At 32.6% G+C, this 26,131-nt stretch overlaps 2 protein-coding genes across 5 annotated transcripts in view; both read right to left on the bottom strand.

Moving 5' to 3' along the window:
- Positions 1-2,980, bottom strand: part of LOC100741250 (putative aminopeptidase-2) — a 51,164-nt gene extending 48,184 nt beyond the window's left edge. For 2 of the 4 annotated variants that reach the window (XM_024365721.2, XM_024365722.2), the window contains exons 1-2: positions 947-964; positions 784-848 (exon numbers count right to left, since the gene is read on the bottom strand). In XM_024365721.2, the coding sequence (XP_024221489.1) occupies positions 784-848; positions 947-949 (68 nt within the window). In that variant the 5' untranslated portion in view covers positions 950-964. Of the gene's footprint in view, positions 1-783; positions 849-946; positions 965-2,645 lie in introns of those variants that run through there. The other 2 variants (XM_003487284.4, XM_024365723.2) reach the window with 1 other exon arrangement.
- A 16,812-nt stretch (positions 2,981-19,792) lies between these two features.
- The window catches only part of LOC100741130 (aminopeptidase N), a 23,073-nt gene continuing 16,734 nt past the window's right edge, over positions 19,793-26,131 (bottom strand). Inside the window, exons 6-11 of the mRNA XM_003487283.4 lie at positions 24,912-25,261; positions 23,009-23,286; positions 22,142-22,335; positions 21,239-21,544; positions 21,064-21,142; positions 19,793-20,208 (exon numbers count right to left, since the gene is read on the bottom strand). Coding sequence (XP_003487331.2) covers positions 19,996-20,208; positions 21,064-21,142; positions 21,239-21,544; positions 22,142-22,335; positions 23,009-23,286; positions 24,912-25,261 — 1,420 coding nt within the window. The 3' untranslated portion in view covers positions 19,793-19,995. The remainder of the gene's footprint in view (positions 20,209-21,063; positions 21,143-21,238; positions 21,545-22,141; positions 22,336-23,008; positions 23,287-24,911; positions 25,262-26,131) is intronic.

The raw sequence follows: 26,131 nt of genomic DNA, 5'->3' as shown, positions 1-26,131 counted from the left end.
TATTGTCTGTTAAAGCCTGTTAAAATTTTAACTTTTAACGTAAATTTAAATATTCTATAAATATATTTAGTATGGAACTAGAAATATAATATCTAAGTTTCTGGAAATGTCAGGTTATTCATTAACATTAAAACTATCCTGAAATTGTGTTCTCAGTAAAAAAAAAAAATGATTAGTGTACGGTAGACAATGGTAGGCTTTATTAGTTAGATTAAGGAAATTAAAAATCAATCAAGCAAATTAAAAAAAAATCTTCTTTGATTAATTAAACTAGAGTTTACTCATGGTAAATATTCAAATTTTTCTAGGTTAAATATATTTCAATTAATTTAGGTAATCAATGAAGTTAAACGCAATTATTTTGACCAACACAACATGTTATGAATTAATATTATTAAAATTATGTATGTACAATTTGAAGCAACAACTATGATATATAACAAAATATTGATATTTTGTCATTTCAAAATATTATTTCTCATTTTCAGGACAAATTACATCTTTTCGCGCTTATCTATATAAAAAAAGAGAAAAAAATAAGTGTAGCATTATCATGTATAATAAAGATAAAGAGAATAAATATGGACAATGATGACAAATAATCTGGTAGATTTTATTACCTTAACACCTTTAATAGAGATATGTAATAGAGATATCTCGAACTCACGAGTTCATTTTTACATATTTACAGAACTTGGTATCATACGACTCTTTTAATATGACGCTTTGCACGAAATACTTCACATCTTTTTAAACCCTTTATATTGTTAAGCAATTATTTACCTTTCTTCAGTTTCAAGCAAATATAACTGTTCCAAGATTTTTGAGTAGGAGTACATGTTGTCATTCTATCATGGAATATTTTACGTAAAATAGGAATAAAATAATAAATTTATTTAAAACAGAAGTATTTTCTGCTTTTTATCGTATTGATAGTACATATTACCATGGCTAAGTATTTGGACACTTAGACAGTCCAATCAAACCATTGATATTTTTATTACATGTATTTTCAACATCAAGTTCCATATTTATGTATGTTATTGTAATAAATAGCTGACACTTCATAGAATCTATATGAACCCCTAGAATGTGGTTGGAAACACATATTCGACTCTAAGATTTCAATCTAATAATCTATCTAATGCTTTTTCTAAATAAATTCCACATCAACTGGGGCTAATTAAAAAAAGAGTATCAATATCGAACAAATACACTTAAAAGTCACTTAACTTAAATGCTACCATAGAAGCGATTTTCATTCATCTTCAATTACTGCTTTTTTATTTATACCAATTTATATTAACCAATATTTTTATCGATACTCACTAACTGTAATGCAAAACTTAGATTAAGGCGATTTGTTTCAACAAAATTTTATATCCAAATACACTTCTCCATAGTTGGGTACTTGCGAAATATTCTATCTTAATCGTCAATTATTGCAACGAGAAAACAATACATATTTCCTCTAAGTCAAATTAACAAGTTCAAGTTCCTAGATACATAGTACTTCGTCTAAAGTATCACGTAATTTTTTTATCAAAACTGTAACGCCGAGATTCCTAAATAAATAAAAACGACTTTACAGAATTCGTAGATTAAATTTTTATAGTGAATCCTTTTTTCATCATGGAATTTTTCTTACGAATACAAAAAACTTCTTGTACAGTATAAATTTATTAATCGAACTAATTAGTAGTTGTGTATACGTTATATTGCAATTTTAAATAGATGTTAAGTAGATGTAGATCAAGGACATTTTCTTTTTCCTTTTTGGGAATTATTTTCTTCATCTTGTTCGGCAGTTTTGACAATATTGATTGTACCACTCACAAAATTAATAACAAATAGGTGGCGTAGATGGAAGTAAATTCATAACTGACCACCTCGATAAAATATAGTTGAAAATTTTCTTCACAAATACACAAATAATTACAAAATATACTCAACTTGCAATGAAAATAAGAGAAATATCTTATCTGTATCTTATGGAAACATGGAGAACGTGATAATAGGTTTTAAGTTCAAATAGAATATTATTTTGGATAGGAAGCTAAATTTCGGCAAATAAAATATGTTTATTTTTACAAAATAAAGTATAAAACAAAATATTTGAAATCTATAGATGTATTTATTTAAAATATTTTCTAATAATGAAAATAGATTATGGAGTGATAATATTAAAATGAGAAGAATCCCCAATACCTTCAAATTGAATTTATTTATTTTTTTTTTTTTTTGAGCATGGCTAATCGCATGTAACAAAGTGCGTCATTCAATGTTTTCATCATTAGACTACTCCGTCGCGGACAAAGAATCAATCCAGCGAAATTAAATAATCTTTCAACTGGAGTAGACGACGGAATCGGCGTATTATATTTTCAAGAAAACTGTTTCATGTATTTGTATTTTGCGATAGATTTGAATTTGCAGATCTCTATCATTTATATATTGCAATAGTTATAATTCTACAATATTACTATTATTGACTTATTGCTTATCAACAATACCACCAATGGGTTTTTCCATGACCGAAAAAATCATATGTGTCCACATCTTCATATATTCATAAAATATTTCTGTAATTGTTCGTATACGTTGGTGAGCCACTGTGAATTAAGAAAAAGAAATTGTTAACTTACGTTTCCCGGCGAATTTGGATGTTTTACTTTTGTCTAACGTTTACACCGGTAAATCTTCATAGTCACATTCGTCCCGTGGAGAGACTATCAACGACAATAGCAGAAGTGGCCGTTTCGAAAAGTGAAAATCACTTGGTGCTATAACGATGTTTATCGCAACTTTTCTACGGATACAGATCACACAGTTTACGACCAGACGCGATGCGCGACACGTTACTTCTATCAATATACGATATTCGAGAAGAAGTGTGATATTTCTACAAATCTTTCGGCTCTATGCGATTTTGCATTCTATTCTCTCTTGCGTTATCAACTTGTTTTGGTTGATCGTGTACTCATTTGTTATTTGGCATTATCGGTTATCTTATCGATGACCTGACCAATGGTCGGTATTGCTATTTTATTTTACGATAATATCCTCGTCTTGATATCATCTTATAGACTTTACTTAACAGAGATATAAATATTTTGAGGATTTTTCAAACGTTCTATTCTTTTTTCTATTACACAATCTACCATTAGGATGTTTTAAATTAATAATTAAAGAAAATAAGTTAACTTGTCGATAATTGTACGTAGAACAGTATGTCTCAAAGTCAATAATTTTGCATCCCCTAAAGTGTGGTTTAACCAAATGACGTAGCTGTGACAGGAGTACTGTCGGTGAAAGAAAAATTCTACTACACTTTTGGTATGATGATATTCCTTACAAGACCATTAAAATCGGTGAGGTGTGCTCCATTCAATGTAACTTATATATACATGTAATTAACAACTCGTCAATTTTTCGGACATAATAATTCCATTATATAATCCTCAACACTACTACTCCTACAACAACTCTCGAATTTTTATATTTCAATCCCATTATCGCTTTAACAAACAAAAAGGATTTAAAGTGGTTTTAAGAAGGTGTTTAACATAAAAATTGAAACTAGAAATTATGTGTATCAATAAGAATTTCTTTATGTTTTATTCTAATTTGAAATATCTCTCAACATTACTGAAAAACTGAAATCATGCACCAAAATCAATTAGTATCATGGGTAAAAATTTATCCAAAGACTTTGCTGTATCTAACGTCTTTACAGTAATAAATGTGTGTTTTAGAGGAAAAGTAGTTTTCATTGTATATCTACTTTAAAAACATAAAAAGAGCATTACAACTGTAGTGTGGATAAAAATTTATTTATAGTAGTATGTATTAGTATGACATTAAAAGAGCGTATTAGTTAAAAATTAAAGATTTCCCAATTTTTGTCGTCGTTTCATTTCTTAAAAATAAATTACCTATACTTGTACCATATTTATACGCATTTGTAAGGATTAGATTGACGTAACTAAAATAGGAGAACGTTGTGTAAGAAGGGACTATTGGTCTATAATCAATATATATATATATGTTTGAATAGATGCCGACTATATTTTCTAAAATATGAAAAGAACAAAGTCTTTCAAAAGTTATTGTAATTGTTAGTTTAAAGATAGCTAATATTAAAAAACTAGAACTAAAACTTCCAATGCAATCTCTATAATTTATTATTATAAACTCTTAGTCCAGAAAGTTCCTCTACTGATTTATAAAATAAAATACATAATCTTTATAAACTTTTAATTCCGTGATTATAAAACTTTCTGATCAAAGGAACACTCAGATATCAGAATAAAAATGATTTGTAACTATAATGCGAGGAATGACTTATCAACGAATTATGAGGGAAAATATTGATAATCTGGAATTTTATGTCTGCCAATTGATTTTCTATATAGAAAGAAAAGCTTTATTATTAAATGATATCCCCTAAGCCTTAAAGCTATACAATCGACTATTGTATTTACTCAAACGATAAAGGCATAAAGCTTTCTCGTGTATGAAATCGTTTTCTAGTGTTATATTAGCATGACGAATTTTTATCGAGTAACTGGTTACAATGACGTAATTCTACTTTGTACTTAACTCTTATTGAATTATAACGTCTCGTTCAATTAATCAAGCTAATGTTTACACAAGTCAGGGTTCACGAGGGAACGATATTATATATAGCGTAATTGTAAATGAAGGCTTTAATAAGTGATATCCATCGATGTAGCCGTACAATACGTATCCTATAGAAATAATCCTAAACTTGAATTGTAATAATTATTTGCAAACTAATATTCTAATAAATCATGAACAATATTTCAACTGTTTGTTATACCGATTTTCATCACTCATCGGCCGTAACAATTAAGTAACAAGTTCATGCCGGTAACCTAGTTTCCAGTTGCTTAAACTCATATAAATTAAGTAATTTGAAAGAATACCTGCAAAATGGATGGATCCTTAATTAGAAATTTCTATAATCGCAGAATTAAAATGTAATAAAACTCAATTAATGTTAATTAAGTTGGATTTGATCTTTGCACATGTAAATGTAACATAATTTGTCTGTAATTAATATAAAAGAAAGGGCAGATAAAAACAGATAAAGAATGAAATATATGAATAGGAATTATTTTATTAAAGATAACGTGAATTTTAATAATGAATTAGTTCGTCAAGAAAGAGTACATTACACATGATACTCTGTTTTTAGTATTTGTGTAAGACATATTTGATATACAATACACAATGTACCTTTGTTACAAACAATAGCTACCTATATTTGATTTATTCATTCAAGATTTATTTTAACCAAGCACGTTAGTTACGTATACAGTGTGGTTCACGAATCCGTCGCTATAATATTTCACGCACTTGTAACAATTTGACAAAAAACATTTTATATAAGATTTAATCACCAGGGAAAAATTATTTTTCAATGAATATTCAAAACAATTTGTTGTTAAATTATAGTTTGATAAATTGTGCCTGCAATATTATGGCGACCAATTCGTGAGCCACCGTGTATATTCAGTTAGTTCATCATTAATTTGAATAACATATAAATAATAAAGTAGAAAATATTTAATAATAAGACCATCATTTTGCATGATGTTCATACAAACAAGTCCACATAATAACACCATAATGTCGTATTTAGTCAAATCAATACCGTTCACCCCCCTATTCTAATACTATATTTGTTTGTTCTAGAAATTTCGTATATTCAAGATATGCTAAATATCTTCAGATATACAAAATATTTGTTATGCAGATTTAACATTTAATTGAAATTATTTATAAGTATATAAATACTAAAAATTATTTATCTAATTTTATTTAGATTCTTTGTTTGTATGAACGAAACGATACGGATTTTAATGGATAATTAATTTTACCGTTATTTGCTGAATATGTAAGTACTTATAATCGTATGTAGTATCTCAAATTCGTTTGGAACTTTTTTCTTCCCGTTCAACTTGTCGATGCTGTCGCCCTCATGAATGTTGGCATAACTTTTGAACCATGTTATTCCTATATTCGGAACTGTTATACTCCCATTACATTCATGAAGTAGTACCAGAAAATACAAAATAAGATTTAAAAGATTGATGATGAGAACAATGGAATTTTCATTCTAAAATGTATTACATAAAGTATGTTTGCAATAAGTATTTTCAATTTTGAAAGCATAATGATGAAAGAGATAGATTACTACTACGTTATTCGTTTTATATCGATATCAATACTAATCTCCTGTTTAATACCAAATAAAATTGCTTGCATAATCATATTGAAAATGCGTAGTTAAATGATATAATTTGAAAGCACTTTAGATTGAAAATAATTGTTTCATAATCAAATGTATGCACATTATCAATTTTCTGACGATTATGGACAATAAAATTTCAGTTTTATCTGACAGAACCATTAATAAAATCAAGTTTCAAGTTGCGTCATTTATATAAACGTAATTGTACCAAGAAAAATGTGTATTCTTACGTCAATAATGAAATCAAATGTATTATCATGCCGTTTTATTAGCTCGAATGTTCTTTCACGTTTATCACTAGATTAAGATGTGTGTTCTTGACGTTGAAAAAATAACGTGATAAATATCTATGGTAATTAATTAACGCTTACATTTAGATAAAAAGTCTCAATACAATATGAGCATTAGAGATAATATGTTTAAGCATACTTTTTAAAGTGTTGATTCAGTAGGAAAATTACAAAATAGTTCATATCAAACTACGGACGTTTCAATCAATTGTTGTCTTATGTTGATTTCTGTGGGGATATTTATTTAAACTGATGCGATGCGACGCGACGACGCGCTGCGACGCGACGACGCGATGCAACTGTAACATCAATTCACATCAGAGACCAGGTCACAGGCGAGACCAGGGCGGCTGAAACCCTTTCTGGTCCATCAACCGTCTTATTATCCAATCGGAAACGGTGTCTACTGCCCTCACTTCCCTAACCAAAATTGTCATCAACAAATCCGATAGTCCCGTGTCCTTAGACACACACACACGCTTAGCTTTCGTCAGTAAAACTTCACTTATTTTATATCCTTAGAATAGACAACATATCTTTACCGGTCTCTGCCCTTATAACAGTCGCATACTTAACGTGTCATTGTAACTAAGTTTTACATAACGTGGTTGGAATAAATTGTGATTTATGTTAATTCAGTGTGTATTCCGTTGTGATTGCTGAATTCATAATAAAGTTTAATTAAAATAAAATTAATAGTTGTGTTACGACTCAGCTATTTTTATTTTATCGTCCAACCCTCAAGTTTACGTGACGCAACGTACGTATTGATGGTAAACATTTGAAAAATATGAATTTATACGTATATGTATACGTGGTACGGCCGAAAAATATGTACAAATAAGCACAAAGCAATTATGAAAAATGAGAAGAAAATAGAGAATAATATTTCTTCATATGACACTTCGTTTTCAAGAAAATCGAGCTTGAATATTTCTCGTCAGTTTGCTGTTGAGTGCCGAAGCGTGCAGACGTGTGTCTAGTGGTCTGTGAAGTTCACAATACAACACATGACACCCATCTGTCGAAAGTGAATCGAAATAGATATAAACCAAGTGTTTCTAAACTTACAAGTGGAAAATCCAATACTCCTAATCTCTGACCCGAATCATAGCCTCTCGACTAGTTATTTCAAATTGAATTAACTTAATTGAATTATCTCGATCAGGCTCTCTTGAGTAAAACCATAACTGCATCGCTCTACCTTCTCCGTGGCAAAAGGACAATATATCCCTCCTTTCAACCGACACTAAAAACATAAAAAAACGTAATCTTGAAACAGTTAAAACAAACGCAAATACTAGCCAGAACGAACAGTCAACAAGCCGTGTAACCACTTACAATAGATTCGCAATATTAGAATCCACAAACGACTCCATGGACGTGCTGAAACACTAACTAACCAATATACACAAAAAATACCCCTCCCCCACCTATCTTCATTGATGATGTCATCGATATTCAAATAATGATAAAGTCCATTGAGGAAGATATCAACAAAAAGGATTACAAACTAAAAATAATGTCCTCCTAGACACTCCATTTCTAAAGAAGACTGATCCTCCTTGACTTGGAGCTTCCTTGATGCTCTGGGCAATAGATGCATAGCTGGAGGAGACTATAACGCCAAACATACTCAATGGGGCAGCAGACTTATCACAGTAAGAGGCAAAAATCTCTTGAATAGCAAAAACACCAACAGACTCAACTACCTCACCACATATGAACCCACTTACTGGCCCAATGACGCTAACAAAATACCTGATTTACTTTTTATAACTAAAAATATCTCGCTAAGATATGTCCAAATAAACTCCTCCGTGGAACTCTCTTCAGACCATTCCCTCATTATTGCAACAATTAGCTCAACAATTATCGAAAATTCACCTAATGGCTTTATTCATAAACAACTCACCAACTGGCAGCTCCTTAGAGAAGTTTTTAATTATTCAATATCAGCCTTAATTTCCCTAAAAACAAATGAAGATATTGAAACAACCACGGAAAACTTAAACACAAACATAATAGACGCTACCCGCTCCTTCACACCTACTATCATTTTGACTTTTATCAACAAACATGAATTTCCCCATTACATATTTAAAAAAATCGCAGATAAACGTAGATTTTCATAGAACACCTGACGATAAACGCAAACTAAATAACGCAACTAGGAATTTAATCAAAATCATTAAAAACTATAAAAATGACTGTTTCGAAAAATATCTCGCCAATCTATCTCCCACAACTGATTCCAACTACTTACTATAGAAGGCTTCCAGGAAACTCACGCGTCCCCCGCAAATGATACCTCAAATCCACTGTTCGTAAAGTGGATGGGCGCGTAGCCCTATAGAAAAAGCCAACCTGTTTGATAATCACCTATGTTGATAATCATTCCTCCAATGTTGCCGCGGAAATAACGGAATACCTGCACTCTCCCTTCCAAATGTCTCCTCCTATTGAACCTTTCACTTCTGTAGAAATTACAGAATTAATCCGTCGTCTAAATCTCAGGAAAGCATCGGGGCATGTCCAAATATGTAATAAAGCAATCAAGGAACTTCCCATAAAAGGGATTGCACTCACCACATCAATTTTTAATGCAATTCTTCGCCTTGAATACTATTCTAAGTCTTGGAAAATATTACTCTCATCCCTAAACCTAGGAAACCAATACACGAAACTAGCTCCTATCGCCCAATTAGTCTTCTACCCACTTTGTCGAAACTATTCGAGAAGATGCTGACGAATCGACTCCTTCCACTCTTAGAGGATTTGGAAACACTGCCAGATCATCAATTCGGTTTTCGGAAGCAACATTCGACAATAGAGCAAATCCATCGCATAACACATAATATCAGCCAAAACTTAGAAAGGAAAAAATATTGCTCAGCGGTATTCCTAGACATTCAACAGGCATTCGATAAAGAATGACATGAAGGGCTTCTATACAAACTAAAGAAAATCCTATCACACACCTACTATTCCATCCTAAAGTCGTACCTAACCAATAGACAATTCATGGTTAAATACTTAGACATACAGACCAATATCATTACTTTCTGTGTTCTCTAAAATACTAGAGAAAGTAATTTACGACCGCATAAGACCAATAATAGAGAAGGAAAGATTAATACCGGATCACCAATTCGGATTCAGAAACAAACACTCCACTATAGAGCAAATGCACAGACTGGTCAACGAAATAATACTAGCACTAGAAAACAAACAATACTGTACAAAATACTGTAAAAAATTTTACTGGCTCATTGGCTGACGTTCCAACTTAAGCACGCAGAGCAAAATTACGCTCTATAAGACCATAATAAAACCTGTTTGGACCTACGGAATCCAACTACGGGGAACAGCAAGTAATTCCAACATTAAAATACTTCAACGCTTCCAATGGTATGTTACCAACGAAGCAATACATCGCGACCTCAAGATACCCACAGTCAAAGAAGAAATAACAAAATGTAATAATAGATATCTCATAAGAGTTAACAAACATCGAAACCCCCTAATTACTAAATTACTTAATACGTCAGACTAGATTCGCAGGCTGAGAAAACACTAACCGTTAGACTTAAGCACTAGATTCAGCTAGAAATAAACTTATTATAAATAATTAGCCATGTCATTGCACCACGCCAGAGAAACACTCAAAATTCTCAATGCAAGAATTGATTGCTTGTAAATAAAAAGAAAAAAAAATATTTCTCGAGCATGCGTAAACACGTATACTCGAAATATTATACATGTCGAATCTAAATCCGAATCTGGGCTCCAGACGTCCTCGTGGCGGGGGCTTGGGACAGGTAAGGATTCTTCATTGGAGCTATCCATTTTCTTACACTGAAGTTACTTTTTTGACACACACAAAAATGTTACAGAGTTGACACAAACTCACAATGATCACACACTTGCGACGCTAGTGACAATGGTCTTAGGTTCGATAACGAATCCGCGGACGACGGGATGGTAGTCGTACGCACTCGCAAAATCTAAGTCGTATTCTTTGTTAATATTCACTGACCGAAAGGCGTTAATCTTTTTGTCGATGGAATGACTTTTCGTCCCAATGATGCCACAGAGGAAAACTATGATGAGGTGTGTCTAAGGACACGAGATCATCGGATTCGTTCAGTATAGCCCTCGTTCCGAAAGTAAGGGAAATTGACGTCGCTGTCAATTGGTCAATTTGGGACAAAGACTGCCTATCCGTTTGAAAAATCTTAATTACCAAAAAAACCCAGGTTTTATAGCGGGTCCTCAGGCTAACTGAACTTGTGCTGTGTAAGTGCCTCAGCACCTGGTATTCATATAAATACTATAAATATCATATATGTGTATATGTAGGTTGTTGAATTATTTTAGAATTTTGTAGACATAATCTTGATGTTCCCTTCTTATTATAGATATCATATTATTTTAAACCGTTATATTTTATTTATTTGTGATTAAAACAAATTAAAAGGATACATTTTTAAAACATAAATCATGTGTAAATATATTTTATATATCTGCAAAAAGAGAAAAGGGTTCAAATATTTTCGTAACCCGCTATGTATGTATATCAATAGTAACAATTAAAACGAAAAAATGTTATATCCGACAGTAAATTTATGTATAAGAGTATGTATTAAATAATGTCATAAATAGTAAAATAAATATTCTGCCCGGAGAATAGGATCTGCGTGTGGCGAGCCACGGGGCAGAAACCGTTGGAATGTTTACTGCCACGTGCCGCTACAAATATTTCTTTTAAGGAGAGCTATAGGATTACTCAATGCCTTTATTAGACGGAGGGTTCGTCCTGTTGACCGCGGCTACGTTCGGCGACTAATTGTCGACTTGAGCCCAAGCTCATTGTCACAAATCTCAAACAAATACAATTGGGTAGAATGACGGAAAATCGTTTAATTACAACTGTAGATTTTAATTACAATGTTTTTATGGATTTTCCCGAGGTTTCAGAGGGAAGGCACCGATGTCCTCTTATCTCCGACATACAAATATATGTAGTATAGTGTAGTATCGTAGACGGATTGCCTGGGAGATATTGAGCGGGTGTTGTCAGCGTCGTCAAGGAGTGTTGTCAGCGTTGTCAAGAAGTGTTGTCAGCGTATTAAATGAAAACCGTCGTAACGAAAGTAGTGAGTGACGAATGGTGACTGCATACACATAGACTGACGGAGTATTAAACGATATTGTAACAAATCATACCGTTACCAAACCTAACGTTTGTGCGTGTTGTAACGTTTGGTTGTGTAACGTGTGTGTGTGCGTGTGCGTATGCGTGTGTGTGTACGCGCGCGTGTGTAAATGTTAAATTAAATGTTAAATTGAAGCAATAGGCGTTTAAATGTTGAAAACATTTTATAACTAAATCTCTAAATATCTATACTCCGCTATAGTCTTTTGTACTACAAGTGAACGCTAGTATAAGACTTGTCGGTCCCCGGGCGCGGCCATGGTGCGCTATGCGGATGACACTCTGGTCCTGGTCGGAAGTCGTGGTTGGCACGAGATGCTGCGCATCGGCGAAATCGTAACGGCCTGCGCGTTTCGTGCTGTGCGCGAACTGGGCCTGAGGGTCTCCCCTGCGAAGTCGGAGGCCATCTGGTTTTACGACAAGAAAAGGCGAGGGACTCCACTGCCCGGTCTAAGCATAAACATGGCAGGCGAAACCGTCGGGGTGGGATCGCAGAAGAAATACTTATGTCTCGTCGTCGACAGCCACTGGACGTTCGAGCCGCACTTCGACTCCCTGATTCCGAAGGTATCGGCAGCNNGCTGCCAATGCCATGTGCGGCCTGCTGCCGAACATCGGCGTGGTGGGAGTTGCGGTGCGCCGACTATACGAGGGCGTCGTTCGGTCCCAAGTGATGTACGGGGCCCCGGTATGGGCGGACAATCTAATGGCGAGTCGTCACAGCATCCTGTTTCTCAGAAGGCTGCACAGGGTAACCGCTATCGGAATTATTAGGGGATACCGGACGGTGTCCCACGCATCGGCAACCGCTCTAGGCGCGTCCCCCCGTAGGAGCTTCGGGCACTGGCGCACGAAAGGAGATACGCATGCTGGAGAGTATGAGACCCGGGAGAATACTTGACTGAGCAGGCGGCCCCAAACGACCTAGGAACCACCGAGGAGGACGCGTAGGACCAATGACGATCCCAGCTGATCAACGAGGGAGGCGAACATCGAGGCGCGGTACAGGACGGCCCAGGTGCTCATTCGATACGGCGTGTTCATTTGTCATTTGTCACCACTGCGGAGAGGGCAGGGACACCGGCGTGGAAGTTGCCCCGCTACACTCTGCGACACGCCACAGGAGAAAGATTGACCCCCTTAGCGATTATAGAAGCGATGTTGAGAGGGTCACAAGAATACGAGGCCGTCCGCCTCTTCTGCGATCGAGTTATGCTCGCGAAGGAGCGAGCAGAATGGGAGAGAAAGAAAAACTCTCACCCTTGTAGGATAAGACGATGGAGGAAGATGGCAGTCAGGCGACCTAGAGCCGCTCCATCGCCGTCCCAACGAACCACGTCTAGAAGGGGTGACAGCGCTAGGGGCAATGGCCCCCCTAACGCCAAATTGAATAGTCAGGAATTATTAGGACTGGCTCGAACAAGAGGACGCGGGAAGGGGTTAGGTTGTGCAACAGAAGTTAATTCATAAGAGGTTCCTGGAGCACTCCTGTCATACGCGTAGGATGGTCATCATGGAGTTTTAGTCGGTAGGAGTCCGACACTACTCTGCTGTTACGCGATTATTAGCAACAGCGGAGTGTCCAAGAGGATTTCTCCACGTACAAAAGAAAAGTATACGACTTGTCGAAGAATTATAAATTTTCCTGTAGCAATCTCTCCACCGTAGTATTTCATTATTCGCATCTACTCCCAAATATTTATAACTCTTTTGTACTTCAGGTCACATGAAGGTTACAGTGTTACAGATCATTGGAGTGATTTCGTTATGATTTCGCTATCACGCTATGATGATTCCTATCATCAAAACAACAGATATTCAAGGCGATCAGGTTATGTTGTTCATCCTATATATATGCAGAAGCTATCTTAATGCAAATTAATAACGTTCATTGATTACAAGTACTTTATAATTCGATGTGTATTTATGCTTCAACATTATAAAATGAGTGTAATGAAGATCAGACAGAATTTTATCGACTTGTAGTAAGAACATACAATATACAGGCGTAAAAAATTTAATTGGTGATTCTTGAAGTTAAAATAAGATGAAAGTCAATAATAAAAAATTTTTTCGGCTTTGTTTTCTATTTATTGACAATTAAAAATTAGCCAAAATATCGCTGGGAACGAGGAAAGTTCTTTACACAAGCGCAACTATTGTGGATCAGTCTAAGCATCGGAGTAGACACATGCTCAATTCGAACATGTTTCGTGATTTTCGTAGAAACAGAGTACATAATAAGCACGACATATATAATATGCACTGGACACACAGTACACATCCAAATCATTCGCGTTGAAACTAAATAAAAAAGATTAAAAAGATAATAAAGAATACAAAAATAAAGGAAACAAAAAGATTCAAAGAACTAAAAATGGAAAAGTGAGAAAAATGTACAACAGAATAACTTAAACCTGTGCAAAATCTAGAATTAACTCCAATTTTCAATTTGGAGTAACGAAAGATTAACGCAAAAGCATTTAACAAATATAATATATATATCGGAGATGAGAGGACACCAGAGACCTTCTCTCTGGAACTTCGGAAAATCCGTAAAATTGTAATTAAAGTTTACAGCTCTAATTAAGCGATTTGCTATCATTGTACTTGTTTGTGATTTGTGATAATAAACTTGGGCTCGGGGCGACAGTCAGTCGCCGAACGTAGCCGCGGTCACGGGATGAACGCTTTGCCTAACAAAGGCATGGAGTAATTCTATAGCTCTCTTTAAAAAGGAAATAGTTGTAACACTCGACAGTAAACATTCCAACGGTCTCTGTCCCGTAGCTCGCCACACGCAGACCCTATTCTTCGAGTAAGATGATTGCCAGATGTCGATGCGTCTCCGCAGTACATGTGCAGCTAGCCTGAGGGCCCGTTATAAATCTTAAGATTTAGCTAACTAAAATCCTTCAAACAGACAAACGGTCTTCGTCCCAACTACGGGAAGATAGGGGAGACATATTTTTCAAAAAACGGCGTCTCCCACTAGCAACTTTCCCTCGAGGGCGGCTAGCATCTTTTTCTAACCACCGATATAGAAATTGACCAATTAGCAGCAACGCCAATTTCCTTTACTTTCTGAACGAAGGTTGTCCTCGACGAATCCGATGATCTCGCGTCTTTAGACACATCCCATCATAGTTTTCCTCGGTAGCATCATCAGGACGGAGATTCATTCTTTTTTGCGATCTCATCGACGAAAAGTAACGCCTTACGGTTCGTGAGTGTTACACGCTTGCGTTAGTGTAGTGAGCAAGTAGATCTATCATCCCGTTGGCCGCGGATTCGTTATTGAACCTAAGACCAATATCACTAGTATCGCGAGTGTCCAACCGCCATGGTTGATTGTCAAGCCTGTACTATCCATATTTGTGTTAGCAAACCGTACCTTTGTTATACCACGACGATGGCCAGTTCCAATGAAGATTTATCCAACGCCCACAATCCTATTGCTGTCCCCTCTCCGACATATAAATTGGGCCACCATATAAAATAACACAATGTTCTTTACCATTTATTGAGATACAATAATACTTTGATAACATAAATAAAAATTTCGTACGAAACAATATTGATTAACTTTAATCCTTCTGTCATTTGATATCTTGGAATATATTTTATGACCAAGTGTACTAGGAATTAAAAAACAATACCGATAATAGCCAGGAATTTGGGACCCAAGTTCTGCAATTATGGAGAGGTAGAAACGACTTTATTCTTCGAAAGTGAGATCTTAGACATGCCAAACGTAGAAAAAGACAACGCGAGTGAAAGAAAAGAAATTACTGAGAGTCGAAGCGTTCGGCAAATTTCGAAGCGTTTCGGTTCGCGAGGTACTTTTTCACATAACTCGAGGTAAACTCGGCGCGAAGGGGGCTTATGAACGGTTCCAGGGCCCCTTCCGCCATGCACCAAGTACGACGGTATGAATCCGGCACTACCCGGCGCCCTTTCCCCGGAGAGCGCGGGGCGTCTATGAAGGTTTTCTCCACGGAGAAAGCAGTACTTTTTTGGTACTTTTACAAAGTACCATTATGTGCTATTTTGTAAGGTACTATTTAAGGTACTATAAGGTACTATTTTATATAAACAATTAGGATGACTTGTTATTATTGCATTACAATTACTTACCCATTTTAAAGGTACTACAATATTAAAGATAATTTATGAAAATTAAATTGGAAAGTGCGTTTATTTTTACAATAAACTATATGTATCAACTCTAACTACAAATTGATAGATTCAGTAAAAATTACGAGTAATATTACGAATAATAGTTTGTTACTAGTACTTTATGACAGGATAATTTCGAGATTTGACACTCAGAATTTCTTATTTTTGTTCACTGACCAACACACTATGCCTTGGTGAGATTTTTTGAATTAAAATGAGACCAAATATAATACTTTTATAAAATCGAATAATGTGACTATTTGAAATCATATTTAAAAATTTACTATTGGAAATAGTATTCATATATATACTTTTATATCAAATTTACTATAAAATTTTATAACAATTTGTGTTTGATCTCATTTTAATTAGGAAAATGTCGTTAATATGTTAATGAAATTTATATTAACTACAAATTTAAAATAAAACGGTCTCATTGTGACATTTGTGTTAGATTACTGATGCGAAAGCCAAAGTAACCATCTTTCGAGTGTCCAGAATCTAAACAATGTTTAAGGTCTGTCATGTCTGCCCTAAGGGAAGATAGAGGGGGCCCTGGCGTTTCCTACTTCCAGGGCGTAGTTGGGATGTATCTCACGAACCGGAGTATTATCTACACTAACCGGGGTAGAGAAGTGGTTAGCAAGGTCCCGCAAGGGTCTGTACTAGGCCCACTCTTCTGGGACCTCGCATATGACGAGGTGCTACAGACACCGATGCCTCTGGACTCGGCACTGACGTGCTACCCAGAAATGGCATGCGTGGCCTCCATCAGAGGATTGAGATTGGAGCTGTCCCTTGAGAAAACCGATCACGGGGCCTCTCCAGCAGAGTAGCGCCTGATTCTAGGCTGGGGTTTTTAATTGAAAAGAAACAAGGGATATTTATAATCTGGTTAATCCAGATGTAAGACGGCATATTGTACCGATAATTAAAGTATTATCTACTTAACAGATTTGCCTTATTTAATTAATCCTGCCTATTGATTTTCCAGATAAGGTTATAAAAAATAATTTCTCGTTTATATATTAAAAACTTTTCCACATTTTACTAATTTACGACTTAAGTATAACCTTACTAATTTCTAAGGCTTCTATTATTCCATTTAAATCCATACTTATAAATATCTCTGAGATTATTCATAATACTGAAAAATGTTTCAAACAAAAGCTAAATTGGGGATGCGTAATTTGATGCCAATAGTTTATTGTAGGTAGAAACATAGAGGACATATGAAGCTCACCTTTACTGTTTCTAATGAAATTATATATTCTTTAATACATGAATCGTTCCGTCTTGATATTCCCTGTGAAAAGTTATCAACCTATTTATGTTGGAAAATTAATAATTTAGCAGATATGTTAACTTGTATTTTATAAAATTTAGTCTACGAAGTATAAAGGAAGGCAAGTATAAAAATAGTGCTTTAGATTTTTCATTGTCTTTCTCTTTTGAGAACAAGAAGAATTAGTTCAATTTTTGTAATTTACTTCTATCTATAATAGTATTAACTTCATGAAAATAAACTAGATGATTTATTACTATTTTACGCAAAGTGGCGTTAATTTACTTTATGCTTTATCATATTCTTACATAGTATGAATACATATATTCTATTATCTCTATAGAGAATGTATCATAATATGTGGGACCGACTTCAGGAGTGAAGAAGAGGCATAATGAAAAACGTTCATATGAACATGTGTTCTATCTGACCTTGTTTTAACTTTATAGTCACTATACACAAAAAATATATGAAACTTTTTGTACAAAAGTGCGTTTTTAGAGCAGATATTTTAAAAAATGTACCAAAGAAGTGGTAATTTTTGCTATATTGAATTTCCACGCACTTAGCATAAACTTTTCAGGTAGAGCAACACGAAATATTTATTTTCTACAATATTTGGCAGCGATTTATTTAAGAACGTTCCGTTAGATCAGGTCAAATTCATCCCAATAGCTCTAGTGAGCAGACTATATTATTTATCGCCACTGTATATTGTTGCACTATAAGGTCTTTCAATTTCTTTTGTAGGATGTTGGACTTGTTGCATCATTTTTTCATAGGATGTAGTAGGATGAAATTTTGCTGTCACCGATGCTATATTTCTAAAAACATATCTGCAAATGTCTCCGTAATCAGAGACAGTTGCAGTTCTCCTTTTTATTCTTTTTAAGTTAACGATGAAATTAAAAAGCTGTTGCTCTAATAAGGTTAGTTATTGGGAGTTTAAACACCTTTGCTTGTACTTCCGTTATTACTTGTTGACACTTGCTTGTAAACACGTTTTATCTCTACGAAGGTTCGACAGAAACTCCTTCAATTCCCATATTCTATTAAAGATATATTATACACATATAACTTTTATTATAGTTATTTTTTAATTATAACAAATTTAATCAATTTCACTTGCAGAACAAAAAAAATGTATAAACTAAGAAACTACCTGTCAAAAGTAAGTACCACTTTCACCCCTCGCTTTATCCATTTCTCCCGCAAATTATTATTTTAAAAATATCAATTTTTTTATTGTCGTTTTTATAATTCTCTTTTTTTAATTTATTTTTAATTTAATTTTTCTCATTTAAATATCTTGCTGTAATTATTATCATACAGGTTAGGGCGGAAATCGTAGCACTACGGGGCAAGGGGTGATTCTACATAAAATACTAAGAAAAAATTTTGACATAACGCTTTTTCATCCGAGACTCTGTTTTCAAGAAAATCGAGTTTGAAAATTTGACAAGTATATCTAAATTTGGCCTAATTCTGGGATTAAAGAAGAATAAATAGTCGATAGGAGTTTAAACTACATGTGAAAATAAGTAAAAAATGTAGAATAAAATTTTCTCGTCTGATGCTTTATTTCTTCAAGAAAGATAAATTTGAAAATATGTCATGCGTGTGTATCAGATCAGTTCGTAATTAAACATGTTTAAAATTTATTTTCTTGAAAATGAGATTTTAAACGGAAATTTTTCTATATTCTTTAATATATTAAACTGATTTTTACATGTATGATAATCTCGTATTAATTAGTCCAGTTGAAGTATACTTGACAAATTTTCAAACTCGATTGTCTCTGAAACGAAGCGTCATATGCAAAATTTGTATTCTATATGTTTAACTTATTTTTTCATATAGATTCATCCCGTGCTCGGTTATTTTTATGATTTCCGATCCACTCTGTATAAGAGATCGTTACATTAGCAATTATACCATAATCATTGTTGCGAGATATCTCGGGAATCACATTGAAAAGACGTAGTACCCGGACAAGTTGAAGAGTTAAGAAGTTGGAATCAACCAGAGTTAACAAGGCTGATGAAGGCAAAAGGTTAAAATTATACATGTACATTGTCTTATTCCGAGCGAAAATATGAAATTATATAAGTCACTCAATACTTTATTTACTCTTAAGTCTCTTTATCATATACCTATATTCATACAGTTACAATATTATTTGTAATATTATAAAATATTAAGTTATTAAACACTAACTGGAGTTTTAAGTAAATGACATAATACCTATATACATACATGATTGTACCAATGCATAACGCATGTAAGAACATTTACTATACAAATTATGCATCTTAATTAATATGTAACATATTTCTAAACAGCTTCATACGATTAAAGTTACTATTTATATTTCATGTTATAATGATATTCCTTTTCTTTGTTAATATTATTGTAAATAGATTAACTTGTACGAATCAAATAAGAAAATCCGGAACGACATTCAGATTTCACTCTTTATTAAATATTTTTTAACGTAATATAAAAATATGTTTGGACAAAATAGGTTTCCTTACAATCACATTAAATTATAAAAATATTCCACATCTTCATGGATTATATATTACATCTCTCTATCGAATTATTGATTCCATGATCGTATTAATGCATTCTATACAGATGATCATTCTCGATTTGTTCTAATACTTAATTGTATTTTTATGTGACTCGGTTGCTCGATGAACCAATTGAATACATTCTAACTACAGTTAAACTGAATAAGTTTTTAGTAAAATCTGGTAATAAATATTGAGAATATAATGAGAAGCGTTGCAAACGTCAGCGAACTGGAGGAGTTGAAATAGTTCCTGTGAGTGTACAACCAGTTCTCAATGGTTTCTTGATGGACGTTTAGCCATTCCAAATTTCTGGTTGCCTTCAATAAGATAGTCTGAAGAGTGTTTGGTTTCAATCTCTCCTTCGTCAAAAACATAATTAACTGTCAAGTAAAAAATGATTGCATACTATTAATTATCAATAACTGGAGAAACTTACTCAAAATGATACATACTGCTTAGGCAAATATACAAGTTACTCGTTCAAAAGTTAATAAACGAACGATTGTTAACTACTTAAGTACTAAGTAAATTTCATAATTTTTATAGATATATTTACTAGTATGAAGTTTAAGTTACTACTATATAATGGAAAACCACAAGGAAGGAATATAATCAGCAATTATAAATCTCAATAACCAATTATTGAATATTTAAAAAATGTTGAATGCTATAATTTTGAATATATCCTTGATTATAATCATTTATAATATTTCATAAATCTGTTACCTATTTTGAGGACCTTTATATCTTTTGATATATCAACTCATCATATTTTTTACATGTGCTTTTACGTTACGATTATGAAACTTTCTAATACTACGACAATTGTGAATAGCACGTTTAAACATTTGTTCGTATAAGTTTTCTTCGGATTCATTATGTATCTCTTTTCACTGTTAGCTATTCTAATAACGATTTTTTGTAAGAACATAATAACCAAAGTATACGTCAAATATATTGATTAGCCATCTTGTCCTTTTCAATTCTACTCTTATCATATAAAAATGATTGAAAATATTTATAAGTTAGATCAGACAAAGGAAACGTATGAGTGCATGAAGAAAGACAATTAGAGCATATTTCCATAAGGAAAAAGAAAAATTATATTAGAGGCTTTGTTAAAATTCATTTTGTGATAAAGACTGACCAATGCATTTAATTAAAGTAAAAAGAAATAAAATAGGAATAAAAATAAAGTTTTAAAGCTAATATATTTTAATTAAACGTTATCGTACCTGTGTAAGTTGATCCTTATTTGTAATTGCGCTTGCAATTATGTCAACACTCGATTTGATGACGTCTTCAGCTTTGTTCCTGAAATCAAAAAGTTCTGTAGATTATTCCGAACCAATCACACCTCGATATTATTTAATCGGATTCTCAACGAAAACAAATCCAATTGTCAATTACAATTTTTTTATCTTCTCAATTTCGTTAGTCAGCACTTCCAGAGCAATGCTGACACCCTTTGGATTCTGAGACACTACATTTAGAACTGCATTATTAAATGTCACAGTTGCGTTTTCCTGAATAGACATGTGCAAGTATTCCTTCAGAAGATCTACTGACTCGGAACAAGCCAAGAGAGAAAGTAAACTCTTTTTTTCGTCTTCGTCCTTTGTTTTCAACAATTCGGTCAGAGTGTAGTTCCACACTTTTTTATTTGCAGATCTTATTCCATCGCAAAGAATATTGTTTTTCAAGTCAATGTCAAATCTGTAAATAAAGTAATTACTTTTTTTGCTAAATAATTCATCTTGCGCTATACATACTGACTATCTCTATATCGGCAATATCATTTAATCCTGCTTCGATCCATTTTTTGTGATTCAACGTCTTGCTTTCGTTTCAATCGACAAAAAGGGTTTCTAATGTTTCAAAGAAACTTTTTGCATGCAATTGAAAACTGGAATAACGCATACTAATTAACGATTATTTCTCTCAATCATAAGAAATATTCTAGCAATCGGAAATGATATAGAAAACGGAATACAGTCAGGAATTTATATTATATACATATCATATATTATATATATATCATATACATATATTATATATTTATATGTCATGTATATACATATATATTCTTTAATTTTCTTTTACTATCGCGTGGTACATAAGTTTTCGTATAATTATAGCAATCGTCATGATTCAATAAAATGCATTTACGTTTAACAATTGGAAAACAATATAATCACAAGATTTGAAAATGATATACACCATCGATAAATCTTCATTTATTGTGAATAAGTTAACGATAAAAGGTAAGGAAGATTAAAAAAGAAACAAATGAGAGCAAAAATAGCAACTTACGATCTACTGGAATTACTTAACCATGCGTTGAACTCTCTGTTGGTATAATCTTTGCATTCGTCAACGCCAGCTCTGCAGGCCCATTCCATTGCGTTTATCCTAAGAAGTTTCACAATATCGAGTTCTTCGCCTTTCTGATACGGCTTATACCTCACTTGACTCGTCACGGATTTCATTATTTTTCGAATATAACTCTGCAACGTGTTTGAACTTTTATTTAAACAGAAATAGAAAAATTGGTTATATTAGAGTAAAAAGATCTTTCGGAAGGAATATAATATGTGCATCCTTTTTATTACGTACATTCGATTTTTTCTGCCTATTATCTTTTGTGTAAAATTGCCTACTGTCTGTTTTAAAATAGAAAACGTGCAAGACCGTAAATATTATGAATGAACATGATATGTAAAAATCTATAAAATATCCAAAGTACAGTACTCGGTTTAGTATTTAATAGGTAAATTAAATTTCTGTCTGGGTCTTAATCCCTTAGTTGTGTTCATAAAAATATGAATTTGCATAAATATTCGGAGTCTGCTTATCATAGAATGATTGGACAAAAATTACACTAGAAAAGATCGCTTGTAGGTATTTTTCATCGTGTGTATAATAATATATGACTATTATATTATTTAGTCAATTAAAAACTTAATTTTTAAAATAAACTAAATTAATAATTCTATAAATTAGAAAAATAATTTCTCTATCATCAATAGAATAGCCGTTATTAATATAACTATTATGGAAAAATAGTTCATACCTGCTGGACTTATATAATAACCTATATAATTACCAATATGAGTAAAATATATCAGAAATTATGAATTGAAATATTTGGATTCTTTAAGTCGTATTATATATGCATACCATAAAATTATTATATTGTACAGAAGTACGTAACATGTTGTGCAAAAATTGCATATTCCTGAAGGTCGTTTGCCAAGGCACGTAATCTGTTTCTCTCTCAAGGTAAAGTGTGAGTGTCAATGCAACCGTATAGTTCAATCGGTTAGTGCGAGCCATGTTTAAGGCATCATCGATTAACTGAGCTCGGTTTACGACGTGGATATTCTCGTAGTTATCCGAATTCAACTGCATCGATAACAGTTTCCACATTTCTGGCTCATAGTTCACGCGATAATAACCTAAAAGAAACCGAGCAACTACTAATTAAAAAATAAAAGTATGTATGTGTTATTCATCTTGCAAAAGATTAGACCAATTCAGATATATTTATAATAACGGCTGGCTTAATTATCTTGCACGCTTTTTAAAAAATTTAATTAATTATTAATATAATACATACACATATTTTTATAACGATGAGATATACTTTTACGGTATAATAAATATTTGAAATTTTTTACAAAATAGTTAAACCATTAAAAATTGATGATTTTTCAGACAACACAATTATAAATTAAGAACATGTTGTAATTGTTTGTTATATATATGAAAATATTAAATTATTATGACATTTAAAGCTACGATAATTATTATTGTATTGAAATATTTATAAGAATACTTTTTCAAGATTTGTAAGCTTCCTAACTCGAAATTTAAATTTGCAATTCTTACAAAGCTGCATAATAATAAACATGTTGTTTCTAACTATTACATAAACATGTTGTTACTAACTATGTAAAGATTTCATAAGTTTTCACAGCAACTATATTTTACGAAATTGAAAATTCATTCAATCTAAGTTGCAATTATTGGTGCGTAATTAAATCACTATAAATTCCTGCATAAAAATAGTTTTTTTTTTCTACGCAGTAACTTAAGCATCAGTTTATCATTCAAAAAGTTAAAATTATTTTGTATTACATATGTTTTAGTTAATAGTTTCAAAACAGTTATGTATTAAATTTTCTTCAAATCTATTTATTAAAAAAACACTTATATTCTATTTATCGTTTTATAGGGCAAAAGATGATATTAAAAATGGACAATTTAATTTTTGTTAGAGGAAAAATAGACAATAAATAAATAAAGAATTAGAAGATTCACTGACTAAATATTACTTCCTAAATTCTTGTTTCAAGATCAGTAATTTGATCGTGTATATGAGTATATGAATTTTTAATTCAGTCTTTCTAGTACTACAATAGTTATACCACAGAAGCTTGATTATTCGAAATATATAACCATGAAACGCGCCATTTCTTTATTTCTCACATTAATCGTATCAGGATATTTATTATTTTTAAGCATATTTCATCCTAAAATGAAAATTATTGATGTTAAACCTATAGTAATAAATTTTAATATATGTATATTCAGTGTATTTCGTCCATATAAATAAAAAAATTCATTAGATCTTTGGAATTCTTGAATTTTTATATAGTTTGTTTTATATGGTATATTTCCGCTTTGGAACTATTTACGTATTCAATTTGTTACGAGTTCGAAAATATGTTATGTTGGGTAGAAATTATGCGAAATCATAGATAATGTGACGAATATAGTGCCCAATAAACCTAAAAAGAAATATGTTATTTCATTTATTACTACTGCTGTATTAATATTAGTTGTTGTAATTTATTAGTTGCAAGGAAATGGCCCCATACTTTTTAACAGGGTTATATTTTCAACTACGTTTCTATAAATATTAAAACTAAATAGGATCAAAATCCTACAATGAAAATGTATTGATTTCATTGTTATATTTTAATCTTACAAGGAATCACCCCAAAATCTCCCATTAATTGATGATGATAATCATAGTCTACTGTACTAGACATTTTTAAATATAGCCAATATTACACACCTGCTTGTTGTGTATTCACAATAATCCATCTCTCTGCCTTATTAAATTTTATCGTTTCATTACGGCCTGGTTTTAACCATATAATTGGAGTTGTATTATTAAAGTTCATGCTAGACGAGTTGACGTAAGTTATAGGCACCCACCAGTTTGCGTCATTTTTAGTTTCATAAAATGAAAATCGTTCTTGACTTAACTGCAGTTCATCGTCATGGTTTCGCTTTACATTCACAACCGGATATCCTGCGTTGTTCACCCATCCGTCCATGATTTTCCCGAACGAAGCTCCATCCCATTTTTTATTTTTTCCAAGATGCTCGAAAAGATTTGTCGAATTAGCAACATTTAGTGCACTGCAAAAATTGTTATCTCCCGTTAATATCATTTGTAGATAAAACAAAAGACTAAAACTTTAAAAACCAATAACAAACATGTGTAAATATCTTCTAAATGAAAAATGTTTACAAATCTTTAATTCTTATTTGGGAAGTGTATATGACTGTAGAGTCACAATGACAAAAATCTTATTTTTATAAGTTATTGAACGATACTTTAAAAATTTTTGTCGTATTCTTTCAGTTCATAGCGTAAATTACCTATTTTGTTTAAATATTATCAAATCATTTTTTTTATTGATCTTATTGAGCACAGAAAATACATGTGCTTCTTTTGGATACATATATCCCATTAGGTTTGTCATTTTTATGCATAAATCGAGGTTGTAAATGTATATTTTAATCGCGAAAAAGGTACCAAAAAAGGAGTAGTATCGGAAGACTTGCGAAAAATGCTAAATATACATACATATCTACAATATGTATGAAAACAAAATATGGAAATATGTCAAAACAAAGGACAAATACAATCTGTATGACTTGCGAGATTTCCCTTTGCAAAATATTCTGTACAAAATATTATGTATAATAAGAAATGATAGATTTATAAATATGTATATCTATACATATATGTCGGAGATGAAAGAACACCGGAGCCTTTGGAATTATGGATAATCCCGCAACATTGTAATCTAGAGTCTACTATAGCTGTAATTAAACAATTGTAGTTATTCAATCCGATTGTAATTGTTCGCGAGTTGTAATAAAGAGCTTGGGCTCGAGGTGACAGCCAGTCGCCGAACGTAGCCGCGGTCACGGGATGAACGCTTTGTCTAACAAAGGTATGGAGTAATTCTATAGCTCTCCTTCTTTTTTTTTATTTATTTC

This window comes from Bombus impatiens, unplaced genomic scaffold (genome assembly GCF_000188095.3).
Source record: "Bombus impatiens unplaced genomic scaffold, BIMP_2.2 scf_0148, whole genome shotgun sequence".
NCBI lineage: Eukaryota > Metazoa > Arthropoda > Insecta > Hymenoptera > Apidae > Bombus > Bombus impatiens.
Note: the sequence above shows the minus strand (reverse complement) of the source record. Positions and strands in the feature narration are given on the sequence as shown.